Source organism: Saccopteryx bilineata, chromosome 2 (assembly GCF_036850765.1).
Source record: "Saccopteryx bilineata isolate mSacBil1 chromosome 2, mSacBil1_pri_phased_curated, whole genome shotgun sequence".
Taxonomy (NCBI): domain Eukaryota; kingdom Metazoa; phylum Chordata; class Mammalia; order Chiroptera; family Emballonuridae; genus Saccopteryx; species Saccopteryx bilineata.
Genome location: NC_089491.1, coordinates 163161781 through 163186949, shown reverse-complemented (window position 1 = coordinate 163186949; position 25169 = coordinate 163161781). Strand labels below are relative to the sequence as shown.

General features: G+C 37.4%; 1 protein-coding gene across 5 annotated transcripts in view; it reads left to right on the top strand.

Moving 5' to 3' along the window:
• The window catches only part of MTMR6 (myotubularin related protein 6), a 40793-nt gene extending 21495 nt beyond the window's left edge, over positions 1-19298 (top strand). For 4 of the 5 annotated variants that reach the window (XM_066258308.1, XM_066258307.1, XM_066258310.1 and 1 more), the window contains exons 7-14: positions 1643-1775; positions 9815-9924; positions 10323-10448; positions 12591-12640; positions 13422-13622; positions 15557-15688; positions 15771-15897; positions 18863-19298. In XM_066258308.1, the coding sequence (XP_066114405.1) occupies positions 1643-1775; positions 9815-9924; positions 10323-10448; positions 12591-12640; positions 13422-13622; positions 15557-15688; positions 15771-15897; positions 18863-19123 (1140 nt within the window). In that variant the 3' untranslated portion in view covers positions 19124-19298. Of the gene's footprint in view, positions 1-1642; positions 1776-9814; positions 9925-10322; positions 10449-12590; positions 12641-13421; positions 13623-15556; positions 15689-15770; positions 15898-18862 lie in introns of those variants that run through there. The other variant, XM_066258309.1, reaches the window with a different exon arrangement.
• The last annotated feature ends 5871 nt before the right edge of the window (positions 19299-25169 follow it).

Here is a 25169-nt window from a genome sequence, read left to right as displayed (position 1 = left end):
TTATGTTAGCATCCATTTTATAAGGGTAAAGGTTTTATTATTGGGACAAATGTCACAATCTTTTTTCTTTTTATCAATACAGTTAAACAACTAATTCATATAGGATCCTGAAGCTAAAGTAATTTAAATCCACAATGGTAATAGCTAACATTACTTTTAATTTTTATTATAGCATCGCATGCAGAGCTGGTGGGCTACACAAAAGAACGTTGGCAGAATTATAGAGAGGATTTCTTCAAAAATCTGGAATGATGAGAAAATAAAAGAAAGCGATGAGAAAAAGCGAGTGAGCCATTTAGATCACAATTGTAGGCAGCTCTGTTGAAAGGAATGGTACCTGTTTTAGAAGTAATTCTCATCATTATGCAGTCTTACAAAAAAAATAATAGAGAAAACATGAAAAGATTAATTTGGAGTATCAAATTTAGGAGTATTAAAATTAGAAACCAATACTTCAGTAATCTTTTATTAAAGATTTCCTTAGAAGTCAAGAGCATTATCTCTTGTAAGATAAATTTTAATTTACTTGGATAATCTGGGTGGAATAATTGGTTAGAACTATATTTAGGTGATGTTAGATATAAAAGATGATTGTAATACAAGACTTTCTGAATATATGGTCTCAGGACAGTTTGTTTCTCAGGACCTAATATGTCTTATTTGTATAACTGACTTCTACAGAGAAAATATATCTTTCTTTGTTTTATTCCTTAAATTTAAATTCAAGTAGTGATAATATGGAAAAAATTTAAGTATCTAACCCTTAACCTTAGTAATCATAGGTGCTGAATAACCAACCAGTGAGTCAGTAAATACAGTTTGACTGTATTTGTTAGCAACCTGGGCTCCAATTCACTGAATGAACAGCTACTCTTTCTTCCTCAAATTTGGGTTCTATTTTATCCTAGTTCATAAGAATATTTAGTAAATTGTAATAATATGCTCTATGAAATCCTAGTCTGAAAAAATTAAACATGACAAATTTTAAGTGAACTTCTGATAGTTTGATTTAAAAATCAACGATCATGGGTTTACAGGTAGTATGTTTTGTCCCTTACCAACTGGTTTATTTTTGGCCCAATTCTTGGAGCTGTATCAAGCTAGAGGATTGTATGCCATGTTATATACTGTGTTGGCCTCCAGCAGTCTCTAATGTGGAGGACCTCAAATAATCTCACAGATATTTCAGATCTGAATTTAAGAGTTCCTGAACCTTTCTGAATGATCAAGTGCTCTAGGCTGTTTTGAGGTAAATCTCATAGGTTTATTGTCAAAAATAAAAACCCATCTCGGCTCATCTTTGAGTAATTTAGGATTTAGATAGGAGCTCTTTCTGGTTTTAGATTTTGAAATATTACACACATATGGAAAATTAACTAAAATACTTAGTTTCATGAATTATTTGTGAGGAACTTCTTATCTGACCTTTCCATTATATAGCAATCATGTTTCTTTTAGAGTATCCTTCTTTGCTATTATTAACATATGAGACTTTTAATGTTAAAAAAGTTAGCATATTTAGTTGTTATGAGTTCCTTTAAACTGTCTACTAGCTAAAATGTAATTTATTTAGTGTTTTCATAATATTTTGGTAAGTTACAAAATAAATTTGTCTCTAAATATCTAAAATTTAAATTTTTAGCTGAATGCAATGGCCAACAGAGCAGCCGGAAAAGGTTATGAAAATGAAGATAACTATTCTAATATTAGATTTCAGTTTGTTGGAATTGAGAATATTCATGTCATGCGGTCCAGCCTTCAGAAGTTACTGGAAGGTATGATTATTGCTTACCTTCTAGTCAGCTTTGTTCCATAGAAATATAATGCTAGTCAAACATTTTAAGATTTTAAATTATATAATTTGAAATTTTCTAGTAGTCACATTTTAAAAAATAAAAAGAAACAGTTGAAATTAACTTTAATAATATACTTAACCTAATATATTGAAAACATTGTTAAACATGTAATCAGTATAAATATTTATAATGATATATAACTTTTTTGCCTTAGTCTTAGAGATTTTATACTTATAATGTACACCTCAGTTTGGACTACCTAGATGTTAGGTGTTCAGTAGCCATATTTGGGTAGTGGCTACTGTGTTAGTACTATTCTAATTGCTTTACAAGAAATTGCTGTTAGATATTCTTGATAAGTCAGTACAGTTAAGACTAATTTATGATAATGTTCCATTTAAATACACTGCTCACAAAAATTAGGAGATATTTTATCACCTCATATTCATTTTGAAGTATTCTCTAATTTTTGTGAGCAGTATATTAAAGTATCTTTCTAGTCATGGTATGAAATTGTAAAAATTAAAATACTAGGCAACTTTTTAAAAATTAATTTTAATTTATTGTGTTTACATAGATTCTAGTGTTGCCCCGAATGCAATCCCCCTCCCCCATATTCCTCAACCGCTCCATTGCCCCCCTCCCCATAACGCCCTCCCCCCTTCCCTTCAGCTTTTTCCCATCCTGTCATCCTCTTTCTCTCTGTTCTCTTTTCCTCTGGTCCCTTTGATCTCTCCTCTGTCTCAATTCCTTTCCTCAGTTCACATTGTTCATTGGATTCCTCAAATGAGTGAGATCATAAGATTTTTTTTTTTCTGCATGGCTTATTTCACTTAACATAATAGTTTCCATGTCCATCCATGTTGTCACAAAAGGTAAGATTTCCTTCTTTTTCATGGCCCCATAGTATTCCATTGTGTATATATACCACAGCTTTTTAGTCCATTTGTCCACTGACGGACACTTGGGCTGTTTCTAGATCTTCTCTATTGTGAACAATGCTGCCATAAACATAGGGGTGCATTTCTCCTTTTGAAACAGTGCTATGGTTTTTGGGGCATAAATTCCTAAAACTGGGATAGCTGGGTCAAAAGGCAGTTCAATTTTTAATATTTTGAGGAATCTCCATACTGTTTTCCTCAGTGGCTGCACCAGTCTGCATTCCCACCAGCAGTGCAGGAGGGTCCCCTTTTCTCCACATCCTCGCCAGCACTTATTCTGTGTTGTTTTGTTGATGAGAACCATTCTGACTGGTGTGAGGTGATATCTCATTATGGTTTCAATTTGCATTTCTCTAATGATTACTTATGTTGAGCGTCTTTTCATATGCCTATTGGCCATCTGTATGTCCTCTTTGGAGAAGTGTCTATTCATTTCTTTTGCCCATTTTTTTTTTTTGTATTTTTCTGAAGCTAGAAACGGGGAGAGACAAACAGACTCCTGCATGCGCCCCGACTGGGATCCACCTGGCACGCCCACCAGGGAGCTATGCTCTGCCCACCAGGGGGCAATGCTCTGCCCCTCCGGGGCGTCGCTCTGCCACGACCAGAGCCACTCTAGGGCCTGGGGCAGAGGCTAAGGAGCCATCCCCAGCGCCTGGGCCATCTTTGCTCCAATGGAGCCTCGGCTGCGGGAGGGGAAGAGAGAGACAGAGAGGAAGGAGAGGGGGAGGGGTGGAGAAGCAGATGGGCGCTTTTCCTGTGTGCACTAGCCGGAAATCGAACCCGGGACTTCTGCACGCCAGGCCGACGCTCTACCACTGAGCCAACCGGCCAGGGCCTTTTGCCCATTTTTTGATTGGATTGTTTATCTTCCTGGTGTTGAGTTTTACAAGTTCTTTATAAATTTTGGTTATTAACCCCTTATCAGACTTATTGTTGAATATGTTCTCCCATTGTGTAGTTTGTCTTTTTATCCTGTTCTTATTGTTTTTAGCTGTACAAAAGCTTTTTAGTTTGATATAGTCCCATTTGTTTATCCCGTCTTTTATTTCACTTGCCTGTGGAGATAAATCGGCAAATATATTGCTTCGAGAGATGTCGGAGAGCTTACTGCCTGTTTTCTTCTAAGTTGCTTATGGTTTCATGGCTTACATTTATGTCTTTTATCCATTTTGAGTTTATTTTTGTGAATGGTGTAAGTTGGTGGTCTAGTTTCATTTTTTAGCAGGTAGCTGTCCAATTTTCCCAACACCATTTGTTGAAGAGGCTGTCTTTTCTCCATTGTATGCTCTTACCTCCTTTGTCAAATATCAGTTGTCCATAAGGTGTGGGTTTATTTCTGGGTTCTCTGTTCTGTTCCATTGATCTGTATGCCTGTTCTTAGGCCAGTACCAGACTGTTTTGAGTACAATGGCCTTGTAGTATAACTTGATATCAGGAACTGTGATACCTCCCACTTTATTCTTCCTTTCCAGGATTGCTGAGGCTATTCGTGTTCTTTTTTGGTTCCATGTAAATTTTTAGAATATGTGTTCTCTATCTTTGAAGTATGTCGTTGGTATTTTAATTGGTATTGCATTGAATTTATAAATTGCTTTGGGTAATCCAGACATTTTAATGATGTTTATTCTTCCTAACCATGAGCATGGTATATGCTTCCATTTGTTTGTAATTTCCTTGATTTCTTTTATCAATGTTTTATAATTTTCCAAGTACAAGTCTTTAATCTCCTTGGTTAAATTTACTCCTAGGTACTTTATTTTTTGGTTGCAATAGTGAAGGGGATTATTTCCTTAATTTTTCTTTCTGACAGTCCATTGTTGGTGTATAAAAATGCTACTGATTTCTGACTATTAATTTTATATCCTGCCACCTTCCTGAATTTATTTATAAGGTCCAGTAGTTTTTTGACTGAGACTTTTTTTTTTTACAAAGACAGAGAGAGAGTCAGAGATAGAGATAGACAGATAGGAACTGAGAGAGATGAGAAGCATCAATCATCAGTTTTGCGTTGCAACACCTTAGTTCATTGATTGCTTTCTCATATGCGCCTTGACCGTGGACCCTCAGCAGACCGAGTAACCCCTTGCTCGAGCCAGTGACCTTGAGTGCAAGCTGGTGAGGTTTTTTTTGCTCAAGCCAGATGAGCCCGTGTTCAAGCTGGCAACCTCGGTCTTGAACCTGGGTCGTCCGCATCCCATTCTGACGCTCTATCCACTGCGCCACCACCTGGTCAGGTTTGACTGAGACTAGGGTTTTCTATATACAAAATCATATCATCCACAGATAATGCTAGTTTTATTGAATACTACTTCTTTTTCAATTTGGATGCCTTTTATTTCTTCTTCTTGTCTGATTGCTGTGGCTAGGAGTTCCAGAACTATGTTGAATAAGTGGTGAAAGGGGGCTCCCCTGCCTTATTCCTGATGTTAAGGGAATTGCTTTTAATTTTTACTCATTGAGTATGATGTTGGCTGTGGGTTTGTCATAGATGTCTTTTATCATGTTGAGGTATGTTCCCTGTATTCCCACTTTGCTGAGAGTTTGATCGTGAATGGGTGCTGGATTTTATCAAATGCTTTATCTGCATCTGTTGAAATTATCATACGGTTTTTCTCCTTTTTGTTTATGTGATGAATCACATTGATTGATATGCAAATACTGTACCAGCCTGGCCTTCCCAGAATAAATCCCACTTGATCATGGTGTATGATTTTTTTCACATATTGCTGTATCCGGTTGGCTAATATTTTGTTGAGGATTTTAGCATCTAGATTCATCAGGAATATTGGCCTATAATTTTCTTTCTTTGCCTTGTCTTTGCCTGGTTTTGGAATCAGAATTATGCTCGTCTCATAAAAGTAGCTTGGAAGTCTTCCTTCCTCTGAAATTTTTGAAATAGCTTGAGAAGAATAGGAGTTAGTTCTTCTTTGAATATTTGGTAGAATTCACTTATGAAGCAATCTGGCCCAGGACTTTTCTTTGTTGGGAATTTTTTGATAACTGTTTTGATCTCATTTGGTTTTATCGGTCTGTTTAGGTTTTCTGATTCTTCCAGATTGATTTTTAAAATATTATATGTTTCAAGGAATTTGTCCATTTCATCTAGGTTGTCTTATTTTTTGGCATACAGTTCTTCATAGTATTTTCTTACAATATTTTGTATTTCTGTTGTGTCAGTTGTTATTTCTCCCCTCTCATTTCTAATTTTATTTATTTGAGTCCTCTCTCTTTTTTTCTTGGTGAGTCTGGTTAAAGGTTCATCGATCTTGTTTACCTTTTCAAAGAACCAGCTCCTGGTTTCATTGATTCTGTGTATTGTTTCTTTAGCCTGTATGTCATTTATTTCCACTCTGATCTTTATTATTTCCTTCCTTCTACTAGCTCTGGGTTTTACTTGCTGTTCTTTTTCTAGATCTTTTAGATGCAGGGTTAAGTTGTTTATTTGAGCTTTTTCTAGCTTCTTAAAGTATGCCTGTAGTGCTATGAACTTCCCTCTTAGCACTGCTTTTGCTGTGTTCCATAAATTTTGAGTTGTTGCATGCTCATTATCATTCGTTTCTAAGAATTTTTTTATTTCTTCTTTGATCTCATTGTTAATCCATTCGTTATTTAACAACCTGCTATTTAGTTTCCAAGTGTCTGAGTATTTTTAATTTTTTTGTTGTGGTTGATTTCTAGTTTCATGGTATTGTGATCAGATAAAATGCTTGATATGATTTCAGTCTTCTTAAATTTATTGAGACCACTTTTGTGCCCTATTATGTGGTCTGTCCTAGGAATGTACCATGAACAGTTGAAAAGAATGTATATTCTGCTTTAGGGTGAAAGGTTCTGAAGATATCTATTAAATCGAGTTGACCTAGTGTGTCTTTTAAGTCTGCTGTTTCTTTGTTAATTTTCTTTCTTGAGGATCTATCTAGTGATGTTAGTGGGGTATTGAAATCCCCTATTATTATAATATTGCTGTTGATCTCGCCCCTTATACCCATCAAAGTCTGCTTTATATATTTAGGTGCTCCTATATTAGGTGCATAGATATTTATAATGGTATATCTTCCTGTTTGATTGCTCCCTTTATTATTATGTAGTGCCCTTCTTTATCTCTTACTAAAGTCCATTATGTCTGATATAAGTATTGCTACCCCAGTTTATTTTTTCATTTCCATTTGCTTGAAATATTTTTTTCCATCTTTTTACCTTAAGTCTATGTGTTCTTTTGTTTTAAGGTATGTCTCTTGTAGACAGCATATGTATGGGTCCTGTTTTCTGTATAAGTACTGTGTGCTAACCGATTGCGCCACTGGAGCTCCAGGTACTGTTTTCTTATCCATGCATCTACCTGTGTCTTTTCATTGGATCATTTAATCCATTTACATTTAAGGTTATTGATATGTAGTTGTTTCTTGCCATTTTATTCTTTAAAGCTGTATTCCTCTTTTGCTATATTCTTTTCCCCCTTTGATCTGTTTACAACAGGCCCTTTAATATTTCTTGTAGCATTGGTTTAGTTGTAATGAATTCCTTGAGTTTGTTTGTTTTTTTTGGTCTGGGGAGCTTTTTATTTCTCCTTCAATTTTAAACGATAGCCTTGCTGGATATAGTAGTCTGGTTGTAGGCTCTTGTTCTGCATTATTTGAATATTTCTTGCCATTCCCTTCTGGCCTCAAGTGTTTCTGTTGAGAAGTCGCATGTCATCCTTATGGGGGCTCCTTTGTAGGTGATACCTTTTTTCTCTAGCAGCTTTGAATATTTTCTCTTTATCACTTAGCTTTGGTTTTTTAATTATGATGTGTGTTGGTGTAGATTTCTTTCCATTTCTCTTTAATGGAATTCTCTGTTCTTCTTGAACTTGTGTTACTTTTTCTTGCATCAATTTAGGGAAGTTTTTAGCTATGATTTGATTGAACAAAGCCTCTATTCCTTGTTCTTTCTCTTCTTCTTCAGGAACCCCTATGTTGCGGATTGTATTTCTCTTCATGTTGTCACAGAGCTCTCTTAGTTTCCTCAGACTTTTTGAGTCTCTTTTCTTTTTGCTGGTCTGCTTCCGTGCCTTCATTTATCTTGTCCTCTAACTTGATGATTTGATCCTCAGCTTCATCCATCCTGCTTTTAATTCCTTACATTGTGTTCTTCATTTCTGATATTGTATTTGTCATTTCTGACTTATTCTTTTTTATTATTTCAATGTCCTTTTTTATATTTGCTATCTCTTTAGTTGTTCGTTATGATCATCTATTGTTCTAAGATCTTTGAACATCTTAACAATCATTATTTCAAAATCTGCATCTGGCAATTTGGTTATATCTGACTCATTCAAGTTCTTTTCTGGGGATTTTTCTTGATTCAATTGGGTTGCATTTCTCTGCCTTCACATTTTGTCTGTGTATAAGGAGGGTGTGGCCACTGTTGTCCAATGGGTGTGGCCTCTGTGGTCCCTAGGTGTGGTCTGTCTGCAGCCCCACCACCTTCTCTGCGGCTTCCTCAGGCGTTAGGGTATGGGCATTGCCGGTGCTGGCCGGCAGCTGCTGTTGCTGTGGTTTCCACCTCTCCTCCATTAGAGGGGCTGTGTCACATGCCTTGGTCTACAAGTATTGGCCTTCGCCCTGCCAATGCAGTGGGGTTGCACGCATCGCTCTGTGCGGCAAGCCTCCTCACTGAGAGCAGGAGTGAGCACCTTTGCTCATCCAAGAGTCTCTGCCTATTCCTGGGCTTTCACTCTGCCCCCACGGGCGGAACTGTGCTTGCGAGTCAGGCTGGGCGGGGCTGCATGCCTGCGCTCAGCTGCAGGTCTGCGCCTGTTCCCGGGCTTTTGCCCCGCCCCCATGGGCAGAGTTGTGCTCACAGGTCTGGCTGCAAGCCCCTACTCTGTGGGCTGGGGGGGGCTGTGTGTCAGCGCTCAGCTGTGAGTCTCTGCTGATCCCAGTCTGGCGCTTTTCCCTTGTGGGGTGGATTGCAGGTGGCCCGCAGCTAGCTAGACTGCTTTCGTGTGCCACTTCCGCCCCTGCTGGGCGAGACTGAGCTCGTTCCTGACCTCAGTCCCTGCCCTGCCGCTGCCTGCCCTCCCTCCCTCCGGCTAGCCCTCTGCAGTGTGGTTGGGGGCACTGCACCTCAGATCCTAGCGCTCAATACTGTATTCTCTTTCTAAATGACTCTGCTCTGAGTGCCGGGGCCGTGGAAGAGCTTGTTTGGCTGGTGTCCTCCTTACCTTTGCTGGTATTGCTGGTTCCAGGGGAAATATTCACTTCAGATTTGGGGAGTGACTCAGCCCAGGGGTTAGGGTGGCTGTCCCTCAAAGTGTTTCTCCCTATACCTCCTAGATTACGCTCTCTTCCCGCTGCTCTGGTTCTCTCCTCTCTCCCCGTCCCCCGGAGCCCCTGTGGGTGGTTGTGAGAGAGGTTTTCTGCGCAGACCCTTTAAGAAGAATCCTGGGTCTGAGAAATCTGTCTCTTTCTCACAAACAGTATCCTGAGTTGTTTCGCAGGTAAGTACTGTCTATCCGCTTCTAGGCTCTGGGGCTGCAGGCTAGGGCTTTGTTCATGGGGCTCAGGGCCCTCCTTTCTCTGCTAAACTTACTTCCTGCTACGTGAGTCTCTCGGGGCTGCCGTTGGCTCCCGGAAGTCTCTGCATTTTCGTTTTTCCTAGCAGTCTGTGTGGCTTCTTCGGTGTTCCTTGGTTAAAGAGTCTTCTTAGTTTAGTCCAAAGTTGTTTTTTCCAGATGATGGTCTTAAAATTAAGTTGTAATGCACTTTGGTTCTGGGAGGTGGAAGTTGGATGTTTGCCTACTCCATTGCCATCTTGCCGCCTCCAATACCAGACAATTTTTAATTAAACATTGTGCTGCAAATTTTTTTAAAAAAAGAGACAGGAGCATTTTTTTAAGCAATAGAAATGATGAGCAACGTGCAACAGAAAATTTGTCATTGAGCTTCTAATTGCATCTTTTCATTTATACAGAGTCTTGCCTATTTAATTTGTCCTCTTCTCCTCTTCCCCAACCTACTCACCTGGAGATACAGTGACTAGAAATGGAGTCTCTAGTCATTCTAACTGGAATGTTGTCTCTTCCTTCTGTAGTTAATGGAACCAAGGGGCTTTCTGTCAGTGACTTCTACTCTGGTTTGGAGAGCTCGGGCTGGCTGCGTCACATCAAAGCTGTCTTGGATGCAGCCATCTTTTTAGCCAAGGTAACTCTTCATCGCTTGTGTTTGGTTTGGGGTGTGTAACGGGAAGGAATTAAATTTTTTAATTTGAGTGCTGGCATCTTTTCTAGTCAGGTCATTTTCATTGTTTCACCTCTAATGAGGTTCACTTACTTTGAGCTTTAAAAATATGAGGCAGCGTCTCATGTAAGGACTTAAAATTTTTTTTAACTGCTTTGATATAGCATTTCTGTCTTTGTTTTTGTTTGTTTGCTTTGTGTTTTATCTTGGTATTTTTCTTTTTTGAAATTGTTATGCCAGCATTATTGTAGTCCTATCTCTTCTTTATAATGTAATACTTAATGGTTTTTAAGTAAGTAGAACTTACTGATTCAGTTAAAATGTATTCTGCTAGAATCTAAGTATATGATCTTTCTTTTCAGGCAATAATGGTTGAAAATGCAAGTGTGTTGGTTCATTGTTCTGATGGCTGGGACAGGACTTCCCAGGTTTGTTCCCTTGGCTCTCTTTTATTGGATTCCTACTACAGGACAGTGAAAGGATTCATGGTAAGGAGTTACCTGGCTAAACCTGTGGTTATCCCAGAGGAGTGATTTTGTCCCCCCAGGAGACATTGGGTAATGTTAGGAGACAGTTTTAATTGTTATAGCTAACAGAAAGGCTGCAACCAGCATGTAGCTGGTAGAGAGCCCCAGGATGCTACTACACATCCTAGATTGCACAGTACAGCCCTACAACAAAGAATTATCTGGCCCAGAATGTCAGTAGTGCTGATATTGAGAAACCTTGAGTTAGACTGATTTTCATTTACGTCACCTCTCTGACAAAATGTTCTAGATTTAAAATTATTTTGTCCAAAAATGTAACAATAGAAATAGTATTTTGCCCTCATATTTATCTTCTGACTGTAAATAATATAGCAGAAACAACGTATAAGTAAGAGTACTTAAAAATTATATTTTAAAATAAGAGTTTTGTTTTAAACTCCTACGTTTATTAGTTATAATTACGTGTTAGGTAGAATATTTTAAGTTTTTAGTTGAAAATATTTTCTGCTTTGTGAAGTTAATGCTCTGGCTTCTGTTTTGTTTTTTAATGTATGATCACATTAACTCATCTTTTCAAAATTTATATCTCAACTCATGGCAAGTAAATGAAGAGATATGAGAAAGTTTTCAATAGTTTAGAATTATTAAATACAGTGTCATCAGAAGCAACGAAACATTTAACATCACTTGGTCCCTTTTAGCACCATTATTTTGTGCACTAACATTGAATCTGGGGTAGGACAGATGAAAGTGCTATTACTAAAATAATGTTCAGCTTACTTCAAGATAAGAAATACTTTCCTTGCCATCGTAAGCTTTAATTATTTGTTGGACATCCAAATGGATGTAATGGTTGACCAGGGACAGTATGAGAGCTTCCTAGGCAAAAGGAACAGGGAGAGCTAAAGCATAGATCCTTTAGGTGGCTATAGGTAATGTGTAGAATGGGATTCATGGTGGATATTAGGTGGTGGCCTTGGGTACAGAACAATATAGTGGGATGAGGGCCTGAGGAAGAGAAAACTAGAGTTTAGGTATTAAACCCTGACCCTGACCCTAACCAACAGATGAAAGTGCTATTACTAAAATAATGTTCAGCTTACTTCAAGATAAGACACATTTCCATTAGAGGGAGCCATTAGAGGCCTTTAAGCAGGAGAAATAGTACCTTGTTGAAAAAAAATGATGTATCATCTTGAAGGAAGAAAGGAGTGGAACAGAGACTAGGAGACCAGTGTAGAAACTGTTGTGATAATTCAAGAGAGGAAAAAAAAGGTCAGAACTACATCAGTACCACACGAATGGAGGATGATGTGATAGGCCAACTTTCAAGGATGTTAAGACAGTGCAATCAGTAAGAGTTGTTTATGGATTGGATATGGAGTATGAGAGAGGAATCCTCTTCTAGGATGATTTCCAGGCTAAGGCCTCTGTTGTCAGGATGGATGGTACTGGTCTTCTCTTCACTGAAGTAAGTGGAAGAAAGAATAAGTTTAGTGAGAGAGATTTTAAGTTTTAGATGTTGGTGTGTAGAAGAGTGGCAGAGAGCTCGTAATAAAATCTGAGGCTACAGCCTGAAGGTCGTGTTCCTGAGGTCACACAGGTATGAAAGTGGTGACACTAGGACCTGAATGACAGAAAACAGATACAGTCTATTCAAGAGATTAGATACTAACATTTGAATTTGAATATAAACTTTTTAGTGGTCTTTTCATCATTGTTAAGTATTATTATAAGTAATGTACAAGTAAGTAAAAAGGTTTAAAAATTACCCCAGCCTACCACCCACAATTAACCACTGTTAACATTTTGATTTACATTTTCCTAGGCTTTTTTTTTTAGGCAACTATCACATTATACATACAAAGACGTAAATCCAATAGTGCATTATAACATATACTTTTCAGTTAAAATGTAACAAATACATGGGAAATAATTTAATTGATAAAACTGTTTCTTTTTATGTATCTATCATCTTCATTGTTTGTTAAACCAACTTCTAATCCAGGTTCTTGCTGTCTTTTTCCTAGAATCTTAAAAAATAATTTTGTTTTGTTTGCAATGTATAATGCTGTTTTTTAACCCATTCTAAACAAAAAAATTGAAAGTAGTTATAAATGGATTTTACTTTTTCTCATTAAGGTTTTAATAGAAAAGGATTGGATCTCCTTTGGACACAAATTTTCAGAGAGGTGAGTCACAATTACACATTTACACATTTTGTAAAATTAGAAAAAATAGTGCCAAATGTTTCTGTTTTTCATTAACTTGCATGTCCAGTGGGAGGTGAGACTGTGATTCAGTTTTTCTTATGAGGACTGATTTAATATTTTTGTCCTCTTTCAAATCTCTTACTTTGTTAACTTACATGGCAATTTATTACCTTCCTGTTTGTCTAGAGCAGGAGTAGTCAACATTTTTATACCTGCCGCCCACTTTTATATCTCTGTTAGTAGTAAAATTTTCTATCCACCCACCAGTTCCACAGTAATGGTGATTTATAAAGTAGGGAAGTAACTTTACTTTATAAAGTTTATAAAGCAGAGTTACAGCAAGTTAAAGCATATAGTAATAATTACTTACCAAGGACTTTATGTCAGATTTTTGCTAAGTTTGGCAGAATAAATCTTTATAAAACAATTTACTATAGTTAAATCTATCTTTTTATTTATACTTTGGTTGCTCCGCTACTGCCCACCATGAAAGCTGGAACGCCCACTAGTGGGCGGTAGGGACCAGATTGACTACCACTGTGATAGATTGTAGTATATAGAAGGTAATAGACCCTTAAAACTGTGGTTGAAAAACTCGTAGGTATAAATGGTTTCAGTAGAAACATTACAGTTATTTTATGCCAATGGCACAATGTTTTAGGAACTTTTTTTTTATGTATGCTTAAATTTAACAGCACCTGAACAATTGATTTTTTTCAGAGGCATTTTTAAAAGCTTGTACTTTTCTGGGGGGGGTTAGGTGTGGCCATTTGGATGGTGACCCAAAGGAAGTCTCACCGGTGTTTACTCAGTTCTTGGAATGTGTGTGGCATTTGACTGAACAGTTTCCACAAGCCTTTGAATTCAATGAAGCATTTCTTCTTCAGATCCATGAACATATTCATTCATGCCAATTTGGAAACTTCCTTGGAAATTGTCAGAAGGAAAGAGAAGAACTCAAGTAAGACGGTTTGATTAAATGGGCTCTTTTTTCCTCCTTAGCTGAGGCCTAACATAAATTATAGTTGAACTTAATAAAATATCTTGACAGTATAAAATAGAAATGATTTTTTTTTTTTAAAGATTGTGTATTTCTGAAACCAAGTCTATGCTCTGAATATCGCTCACACCCTCAAGTTAATGGTAGAAACATGTTTTAAAAATGTGTTTTGAAGTGTACCATGTATACAGAAAATCACATATATCATAAGTGTATAGTGCTCAATAAATCTTAAACTCATCTGCCTATGTAACCAGCACTCAGAATAAGAAATACTACCAACATCTTAGGAACATCCCTAATGCTCCTTTTCATTCTGAATATATACTTAAAATCTCTACGTTATTTCATTTCTTAGAAAGTATTGGTTACTAAGTCTTAAAATGTGGTATAAGATTTAAAAATTGTCATGCAATTTAAGATAAAATGCGTCTTATTCTGAACAGGTAGTTCTTTGGGAGAAATAGGTCAGCCTATGTTTACTCCAGTGTGTCTGTCCCTGATTGGAACTCACACTTGTTCTTCCCTAACCAGTCTTTGGGATTAGGGGCTTCTAGCTGAATTTTGGTGCAGGGATATATATCATAGCATTAGCCCAGATCTCCTTGTACCAAAATTTAGCCAGAAGCTATATATATAATATATATCTATGTTAGGTTGAGCTTCTAAGTTTAGATTTCTTATAGTAGCCAATGAAGAGCAGTTATAGATTTTTGAACATTCAGGTGGCATATTAGAGAGGTTAAAATCTGGTGGTAGTTTGAAGACAGCCACATACTGTCACACAGAGTTGAAGGCAGAACTGAGAGCATGTGGAGAATTCTAAGAATGTGTGTGTGAAGGGAATAACAAATGAAATAGAGTATGGTAGAGATGAACAAATAAAGAACGTTAGGACTTTAGCTCTGTGCTCTAGTATCTCTCAGTATTTTTTTTATAATTAGGAGGGGTGAATTGAAGTACAGAGCTGTGTTAGGAAAAACTATTCTCAGTGCCAAAATTCTTATAAATAAAAAGATGGTAACAAACACTTTTCCTAGGAGCCTTTCATTAGGAACACATCTATTGTTTCTCTTAGAAACAGCTTCTCCACCTCTTCCTCTGTATCCCTATCCATTTTGTATTTATTTGGTATATATACTATCCAAAACCATTCTAACTGTTATCCATCTACATCACCTACTTACTGTTGGATTGGCAAGTATAATTGGCATTTTTAAACTCTTGAATAACATCCTGATTAGTTCTAAGTCCCTTTTTCTGTACCCGTTCACACTTAAATTTGTCCCTGCTCTGTAATACATGCTATTACAGCCAGGTATGTGGCTAGGAGAATAAGGCCAAACAGAAATATAGCACATTAGTATCTTATTCTATATACAGTTGAGCTTGTACAGTTGAAAATCTGCATATAATTTAAATCCTCCACAGCCATGGATTCTAGAGTACTGTTTCAGTTGTGGTTGGGTGAGTCTGTGGATGTGAAACCCAGGGACATGAAGGACCAATTCAGTATTTATTGAACAAATCCATGTGTACGTGGACCTGTGCAGTTCACACCTGTGTCAGTCAAGGGTCAGCTGTGTGTGTGGTGTGTGTGGGGGGGGGCATTTGAAATAGGTGTAATAGAGACCAAGATTGTGAAATTGTGAGTTAAGAGAGGAATCTCTTAAAAGTGTATGGTTTGAGAGAAAATGGTATACCTGTGTTGTGTTCAGTAGACATGGTTTTATACAATATAAATGAAAAAGGAGAAGGAGAATACAAAGACAAGGGGACAGACTTGAATAGAAGGAAAAACTAAAACTTAAATCTACTTGGGCTACAATTGCCTGATTTATAAAACAGTATTGGCATCTGTGGGAAAGCTTTTTATGTTCCTCTCATTATGTAAGGTTGAAAGAGAAGACTTACTCCCTGTGGCCATTTCTTCTGGATGACCAAAAGAAGTACTTAAATCCTCTCTACAGTTGCAAATCTCAGACATTTGCTGTTTTGGAGCCATGTACAGTATCTTTCAATTTTAAGTAAGTTAGCATCTTTGAATATTTATATGGTTTTTCTCAAACACATTTATTTATTGAAACTTTTCTTTTTTTGATCATAAAGATTTTGGAGAAACATGTATCACCAATTTGATCGAACATTGCATCCCAGGGAGTCGGTGTGTAACATAATTATGAATATGAATGAGCAAAATAAACAGTTAGAGAAAGACCTTAAAGACTTAGAATCTGTAAGTATTCTGAATTATCTAATGTAATATGTTTGGAATATTAAATTAGTTGATTTTCTTACTTGTGTTCTTAGTGTAAATTAGTGTATGGAGAAACCTCCTAAGTACACATGGTTTCTTCAAAGTCTGATCTCTATTGTGAATAGGTTAGTTTGAGTCACTTTTCCTGAATATTAAAGTATATTGGAATATATAGAAAAGTAGAGATATAAAATAATAATAGCAGGGTATGCACTACCTAGCTTTGTGAGATTATAGCATTGGATCATATTTGCTTCAGATCTTCATGTTTTTGTGCTGAGAAATGAAACATTATGTTTGAAAACCCTTATACTTTTCCTCAGGCTTCCCCCACCTATTTTCACTTCATTTGGTGTTAATTATTCCTGTGAACATTTGCATACTTATACTATATACGTTTGTATCCATAAAAATTTATAATACTGTTTTGTGTGATTTAAGTACTATTTTTATTACAGATTGAAAAATTGAGTATTTTTGTATACTATATAAAGGGCAATGAGCAACATGAATGCCCATATACCCTTCATTCAGCCAAGAAACTGCATATTTTAAAAATACGTAGTGATTGGCATACTGTCGTGCTTCATTTTGCTTAACATGGTTTTGAAATTTATCCAGGTTGATATGATACATTTATTTTAGTAATAACTACTGAATAATATTGTCCTGTATAAGTAGATCACAGTCTCCTCGTTCAGTTGCTGAACATTTAAATTGTATGTTCAGCATACAGTTAGTTTTGGATGTCCATGATATCAAGTGGTTCATATGATTGTTGGACATTTGGTTTCTCTTCTCTGTGAGTGACCTATTTAAATCTCTGCTCATTTTTCTGTTAGAATAGCTACCTTAAAAAAATTTTTTTTAATTTACTGATTTTAGTGGGGGGGGGAGAGACTTCATTTGTTCCACTTACTTCTGCATTTATTCGTTGCTCGTTTTGTGTGCCCTGATGGGGGATTGAACCCACAACCTTGGTGTATCAGGATGACTCTCTAACCAACTGAACTACCCAGCCAGGGCCATATCTGCTTTTTTCTTATTGATTTGTAAGAATTCTTTATATATTAGACTGACTTTTTATACACATACACACACACACACACACACACACACACACACACGTGCGCGCACGCATGGCTTTGTCCAGTCTATTGTCCTTTCCATTTTATTTATGGTATATTTTATATAGATGCTTTGAATTTCAATGTAGTCAAGTTGATCAATTTTTTTATGCTTTTTTATGTACCTTGTTTAAGAACTATTTTAATGTTTTGCCATCATATATAACCAAAAAGAATTAGTAAGTACATATTTTAAAAATCCTAGACAGTTGTACCTTTGTCTGCCTCTGAGGCAGGAGTGTTCCTTAGTCATCCAAGTAATGACTGCTTGAATAAACTTAAGAGGATCTGTAAAAAGAGACAGATACAAGAGATATAGCTAATTCAAAGTTTTGTCTGCAGTTCAGTCCAAGGATTTGAGAATGTGACACTGCCAAAATTACTTTTTGAATCTTCTATTCAGTTTTTTTTTTTAATTCTTTTGTGTTTCTAAAGCCTGTTGTATTCACCTAACAAACTATTATGGGAAAACCATGATAGAAAGCTTTTTAGGCAATAAAATCTTCAACTAAGTAAGTGTATATTGCAGTGGTTCTCAAAGTGTGAAGATTTCCAGGTGCACGCTATGGTATTCCAGAGAAATATGTGCTTGTTGGGACCAAAAAACCAACAGGGTTTTGGAGTTTAGATTTTGGGGGACAGAGGTGTGGGAAATTGGCTATAAGCTGACAGTCGGCCCAACCCCTTACCTCACTTGCCTGATTAGGTTGCAAAAAGCTGTTACGCTGTGATGCTGGTTTACACTACCCCCATGTTCCCCAGAAAGACTGGAGGCAAGTTTCTTCTATTCTTTGGTGTAAAGTTAAGATGATATGTATGGTGTGGGTTTTGGATTGATGATTAAACATAAGGAATTGTCTCTTGAAGCCTTTTGGATTTCTATAAAAGAAGAATATGTGGCAATATCTATAAAAGCTTTGAACATTTTACTACAATTTTCAACATCCTATTTATGTGAATTAGGATTTTCTACCCTCAGTACAATTAAGAGTAAAAAGAAGGAATTCTTCAATGTATTGACGAGGAAATGAGAGTTTCCCTTTCAAATAGATGCCCAAACATAGAAGAAATCGCTAGGACACATCAGGCTCATGTTTCTCATAAACACAAGAATGAAAAAACTTAACACATTCACGCCGGGACCTGCCGAATTTACTAAATCTTACTAAGAATGTATCTATATATATAAAAAGATAACTTTTTTGTCGTTTTTTAAAAATTTTTAACCCCTTTTTTATGAATTCTAAAAAGCATAGCTCAAAAAATGTAACATAAAAACATTTTTTAATGTCAGAATAAATTTAATTTTGTCGTATTTATTTCACTTAATTACTATAAAAGCACACTTGGACTTTATATTTTTTTCTTTAATATTTGACTTAATTATTATAACATTTCTCAGAAATTTGTATATAGTGCACCTACAATTTGTAGGATTTTAAATGCGCCTCGACTTCAAAAAGTTTGAGAACCATTGGTATATTGTTTTATTAGTTAGTTGTGATCTCAGGGTAAATGTCTCATTTATATTTCTTAAGTTATAAAATGTCTTCATAATTTTAGGTAATGTATGCTCTTTTTAAATATGAAGACCCAGTGAAGTCAAGTGTAAAAACTTAACATTTTACATTGCAAAAGTAGTAAACAGAATTCTCAACCATGTCTTATCTGCACTAGAGTTTACTAATTTTTTGAGTTTTAATTTTGTATTGTACCTAAAGGGAACATTTACAGAAAGTTGGTTTCTTCTTTCATCTATGTTTTTGAATGTGTACTATATGCAATTAGTAATTTTTTCAAATTTGTATTTATTCTAGAAAATAAATAATTGCAAAAATGAGCAAATAGATGGATTTCTCACCAAGGAATTGTTACATTCAGTTCATCCTGAGTCACCTCCCCTCAAAACCTCCCTACATTTTAAGGAGCAAACTCTGCTAACTGTGAATGATACTCTTCGAACTATAGAGGGCAGCAACCCTGAAGATAATCGTTACAGTGAATACACCGAGGAATTTTCCAAATCCAAACCTGCTGTGGTCAACTTAGAGTATGATGTAGCAAGAATGACTTGTTAAACTCATAGAGTACTTTCTGGACTGACTGTAGTGTAAGAAATGGTTTATTGTGAGGATGATCTGTGTGCCTGACCAAAAGGAATTTGTCTAATAATCTTAGGGTTTAACAGTAGGTTAATAATTGAAGGAAGGGGAATAACTGCCTTTGTGAGAGAAATAAAACAATGTAACTGCATTTGTAGCAAGGAATGATTTTCAGTTCTTTAAGAAACAGGTGATATTGGCAGATTTATTCAAAACACAATTTGCATTGTATACTAGCAAATTGATATTTCTGTATGATTTATATGTTAATTGCAGCCAAACATGAGTAGCCTTACTTAATATAATTTAATTGCTAGTAAACAGAACTTGACAAGACAGTCCCTTAATAATTGACATGGCATGTTCTTTCGATTATGCAACCATGTTACTATATTTACATATTTTACCTATTTAATGATGTTTAATGTTAAAGTGCCATGAAAAATATTTTTAAGAAAGCCTTAAAATCTCAGTTTATTCTTTACTCTTAGATTATAGCATAGAGCAGGATTTTTCTTTGGTTTTCCTTTTGTCAGCTTTGTTTTATCTGTGAAGATTGCACTCTCGTTAGCGCAGGCCATGCATGCTGTAGTACTCTTGTATAAACAGTTGCAGAGTTACAGTTACTTTCCTGTTTAGCTGGTCTCTCTTCCATAGTCAGAATTAATGAAACTGCAGTTTTTATTCCGCTTACAACTTGCTTAGTACTACATTTGCTGACTTACTATTTACAACATAGGTTACTGATTTTTTAAATATGTATTGGGCATATTTGACTCCCTTTTGTGTGGGTTACTGCATTCTATTGATTCTTATTTTGTGGTTGGCTTTATTCCTTTGATAACTGTAATTTTAAAATTTAAAGTTTTAAAACTCTTAAAACAATGAAATATATATATATATATATATATATATATATATATATATATATATATTTGTTTTTTGTTTTTTTAACTGTTTTATCCCTCAGTGAGTTTTACTACTCTTCCTAGAATATTTTACTTTCAGGTTGCCCAAATATTTTTGGGTAAAAACAAAAGGGAAGTATAGATAGTTATATTTTGTTTGGTTGTATGAATCTTAAAGCAGTCATCTCTATATAGAGTATTGTTTTCTGTTAATATATAAAAATGAAGGATAGCCTAATACAAAGTTAATTTTAACAAAATAACTTAAAAGCTAGGAAGAGTTTTGTGTTGCTATGTTATGTTAACTTGTACATATCTTTAAATTACAAGAAAAAGAAGCACTTGTAATTGATGGACTGCTGGGCTGGGGCAGTGTGAATCTATATTCACACAGGACCTGGATGCCTAAGGTCAGGACTGCCTGAGCCAGCTGGGTTGAAAATTGAAAATTTAAGAAACATAGGTGGAGGATTCCAAGATGGCAACAGAGTAGGCAGAACTTCCAACTGCCACCTCCCAGGACCAAATGGGATTACAACTTAATTTAAGAACAATCATCTTGAAAAAACAACTTTGTACTAAACGAAGAGGAGTCTGTAACTACAAGGATCACATAAGAAGCCACACCAATACCGGTAGGAAGGTCAGAGATGCAGAAAGGGCTGCCCCACTCCCAGGAATGAGTGGTGGCAAAGGGTCCAATGGGACTCTCACTGCGGGGAGGGTCGCCCTGAGAGAGGAGGGTCCTAAGCCCCAGGCCAGCGCTCCAGCCTAGAGCCCCAGAGCCTAAAGGAGGCGCCCACACAGTATTTGACAGTAAAAAGAGCATTTGATGTAAAGTCACACAAGTTCATAGACATGTTTCAGTCTATGAGAGAAATGGAACTCTCGAAGATTTAGGCTCCGTCTTAAAGGGCCAGTGCAAAAAATCTTATTCATAGCCACTTACCTAGGGCTCCAGTTGGGGGCGGGGGGGAGGCTGAGAGGATTAGAGTTGCATGAGGAGAGGGTGAAGTTGGTGGCCCAGGAAGAGACACTGTGGGGGATGGCCTTCAGAACCCCTGTGCTGAGTCAGTCCCCAATACTGCAGTTGCCATCTTTCTTGGGTGAAGCAGTCCTCTCTGTGTGGCATCATCCTGGGGTAAAGCAATTGCCTCACCTATGGAGACTGGGTCCTTCTGAGAAGTAAGCCGGGAAGCAGGGGGTGTGTTAGTGACTCAGTTTGCTGGAGTTGAGGCCGGAAAATTTCCCCACACATTCCTGAGAATATGACTGGTACTTCTGCCTCATAGGAGGCTCAGTAGAAACTTCAGATTGTGGGCAGACCACATCTCTAGGTCTCAGAGGCCACATCCACTGGACTTCTGGGACCTACACCCTGCTGAGGTCTGTGAAAGAAGTCTGGATAGACTGAACCTGGGGATGAGGGGTGGGAGCCATACCCATCACCCTTCCTAATCCCTGAATTGCCTTAAGCTCTTGACTCTACCAGAGGTTTTTTTGAGTGGCTGAGCACAACAAGCAGCCAGCGGACCAGCAGACAGAGGGCGCAGGAGGTGGAGCTCAGGGAACCTTGGCCTTTTGCGGACCTTCCTCTAGGCCCAGTGTGGGTAAAAGCCAGTGTAGGTGTGCAGGTTGGTATTTTCATGTGCACCTGGGCCCAGCAAAGGCAGCCACAAACTCTGGATTGCTTCTAGTTCCAAGAAGGTTGCTGAGGGGTCAGTCACAGGCCATGTCCCTGTTGGTCTGCACTGGGTTCCCAACAGGGAGGCCCAGGGGTGGCACATCCAGTGGCCATCTGCAGAGAGCATCAGTTTAGCACCTAACGACCCTTGCTGGCATCGTATCGTAAGGGAGGGCTCATCTGACACTGGGTCCAACTGAGGCAAGTTCCTCTCTCTGATCAGCGCCGGCACAGCAGCTCATGCACATTGGACAGGGTGGAGCTTCACATCAGCTAGCCTGGGTGCTAGATATCCTGCCCTGCTGGGCTAGATTCCATAGGGGGAAGGTAGAGAGGCTTGGAGCACAGACATTTAAAATGTGGATCTCCACAAGCCTATATTATTGGTCTGGTCGAAGGGCTTAGCCACTTTCTGGGGGGGCACAGTCAGTCTCAGGGGAGACCTCTCTCAGTCTTCCTGAGATGAGGGCTCACCAGCTGGAAGAACTTCTGCAGAGGGCACTATCGGTCCCACCCAATCTGAACCTACTGCTCATCTCGTTGGAAAGAAATGGAATTGGAGTATCCAGTGGTGTCTGAGGGATTAGGTTCTGGAGAGGGGCTACTTTTCCCATACTGAAATCTTGAAGTAGGGGTTTCCACTAAAGTTGTATTTCCAACTTCAGCAGCCCTAACCCATCAAGCTTGCAACCTGTAAAGGGGTTGGTGGGGTGAGGACAGTCTGAGCTCACACTACAACCTTTCTACAGAAGACTGTGGGAAGACCACACAGCTGCAGGAGAAGGTGGAGGAGCTGAAAAGTAGAGGTGAATGTGGAGCTTAGGGCTTTTATGGAGCTGCTGTCATCTCTAAGCAGGAGGAAGCTGATCCTTATACACAGGTGGTCCCCTTCCACACTACCCAGGCACAGAAAACGCAGACACAAACAGCAAACAGAATAGTAACTCTGGACAGGCAGCCCACGGCAGGTTATAAACAACAGCTGATGCCAACCCAAGAAGACCCAGAACCAACACAACCAGAGTGGGTGGCAGATAGCACCAATGCTAGATTCAGCTAGCTGCCCAAGCAGCCAGCCCAAGGGAGGAGTCCAGCAGACACCAGCCACTGTGCAGAATAAATACGCCCCACTAGACATTGCACAGTGTCTAGTACACATGATCAAGGTTGACCCTTAGAGTTAGCCAACCTGAAGGTATAACTGCACCCATAAAAGGACCAATTGTATTTAATACAACAGGAGGGTAAATACTAACCTCAAGAAGCATTCCTAAAGCAAGAATCTCAGGTGACCTGGATTTCAGTACCACTGAGTTCATTTTCCTCATAAAGACACCACAACAAATTTCAAAGTTAGCACTACCTAATACACAGACAAAATGAGCAATGAAATATGACCCAGAGGAGTCAATGAGAAATTCGCAGAAAAAGAGCTAAATGAAAAGGAAGTAAACTACTAGACACCGAGTTTAAAATAATGATTTTTAGGATGCTCAAGGACCTTAGAGCAACAATAAATGAGAACCTAAAGAGATAGCAAACATGAAAAAGAACACAAATCATAAATAACCAGAAATAAGTACAATATTAGAAATGAAGACTGCACTAGAAGAAATTAACAGGTTGGATGAAGTAGAGCATCAGATCAGCAATTTAGAGGACAAGATAAAACACGCATAGAAGCAGAGCAACAAAAGGAAAAGAGGCTCAAAAAGTCTGAGGAAACTCTAAGAGAGCTCTGCGACAACATGAAGAGAATCAACATTTTCATCATAGGGGTTCCTAAAGGAGAAGAGAATGAACAGACAAATATGATTTCACTTATATGTGGAATCTAATGAACATGGTGAACTGAGGAACGAAATATAGAGGTGGGATCACAGTTACCAGAGGGACAGTTATCAGAAGGAAGGGGGATGAGATTAGAGAAGGTGAAGGTATTAGTGAAATTATATGTATTTATACATAACAGATACAGATAACAGGACAGCAAATCTCAGAGGGGAGGGGGTACGGAGTCAGAGGAAGGGGAGTAAAGGGGTTAAGAAGGACACAGGTGGGGGGTGAGGGAGTTATATTGAGTGGGATACTTGAATTATGTTAACAAATTTTAAAATTTAATAAAAAAAGGAAACATAGGTTGCATGAGGTATATAATTCAGGAGTACAAATAAATCTGCAAAGACCCCTTATGCTTCTCTTTATTATACCTGTTAGTTTTGAACATCTTTTTCAATTGGGAAAAAAGTTTCGGTGTATGAGAGTTTATCTAATTTCATTTATTTTTCCAATGCTTTTTTGTAACAAATTATGTAAGAAGAAAAATACTCCTTTTGAAATAGCAATAGAAATACACTATGTATGAAATATAATTTGTGATATTTAAGCACTGGGACAGGAAACTTACTCTTTGTGACCACAGAAGGAAAGTTCTGTGCCTTGTTGTTTGGTTCCAGTACTGATTATGGTTTTAGAATCTTCCATGGAAGACTTCTTATATTTTTCTTTTCAAGTTAAAGATTTTTAACTTGAGGCACATACGTGTGTTTATCTGCTCTCACATGGACTGGAAAATCGATTAACATCACAAGTGACCTATCAGTATACGTTGGCAAAAAAAGTAGATTGTATATATCTTATAAAATTGGACTTATATTCAGTGTGTTTGGGAATGTATAGCATGTAAATTACTTCATACATTATTTAAAGGGAATTGTTTATCTTTTAATTTGAATATTTTGCTTTTGGAAAAAACAAATAGGATCAAGTTGTAGTTTTCCACTCACCTAGGAAAGGTTCAAATGGACCTGCACCTTACACTAATTAATAATCATAACAGTATCGGGTTTGAGCAGTTCATTTTCCAAAAGACAGATTTTGATAAGTAATAATCATATACAAAAATAATTTCCAAAATGTTAAAAAGAGGTATAGTGGACTAAAAGATTCAGCAGATATAGTTGTTAATGTCATTAAAGTTTCCTTTTGTGATCCTATCAATTCCTGTTATATAATCAGTCTTTTATCTTGCCCTTACCAACTTGTTGATGGAAGGCAGTGTCCAAGATATGTACATTCAAGGTGAAATGTCTCTTTCAAAAGCAGATCTGGATGTACACAGGAAGAGGAAAATGATTGACAACAAAGAGTACTCATTTTATTTGGGAGTGTTTTGAACAGGTTAGCTATCCTAGAAATAATAGGTCAGGGAGTCTTGACTAAATAAAGATGAAAGGAATTCTCCCCCACCCCTGGTAAATTCTCTATTTGGTAGGATAGCAGGGCAGGTTGGTAGTATCAGGATAGCCTTTTTTTTTTTTTTTTTTTTTCCTTATGTTTTAGAGTACCTATTTAGAGTCGTTTTAGGTTCACAGCAAAATTGAGAGGATAGTCCAGAGATTTTCCATGTACCCCTGCACCCACATACTCA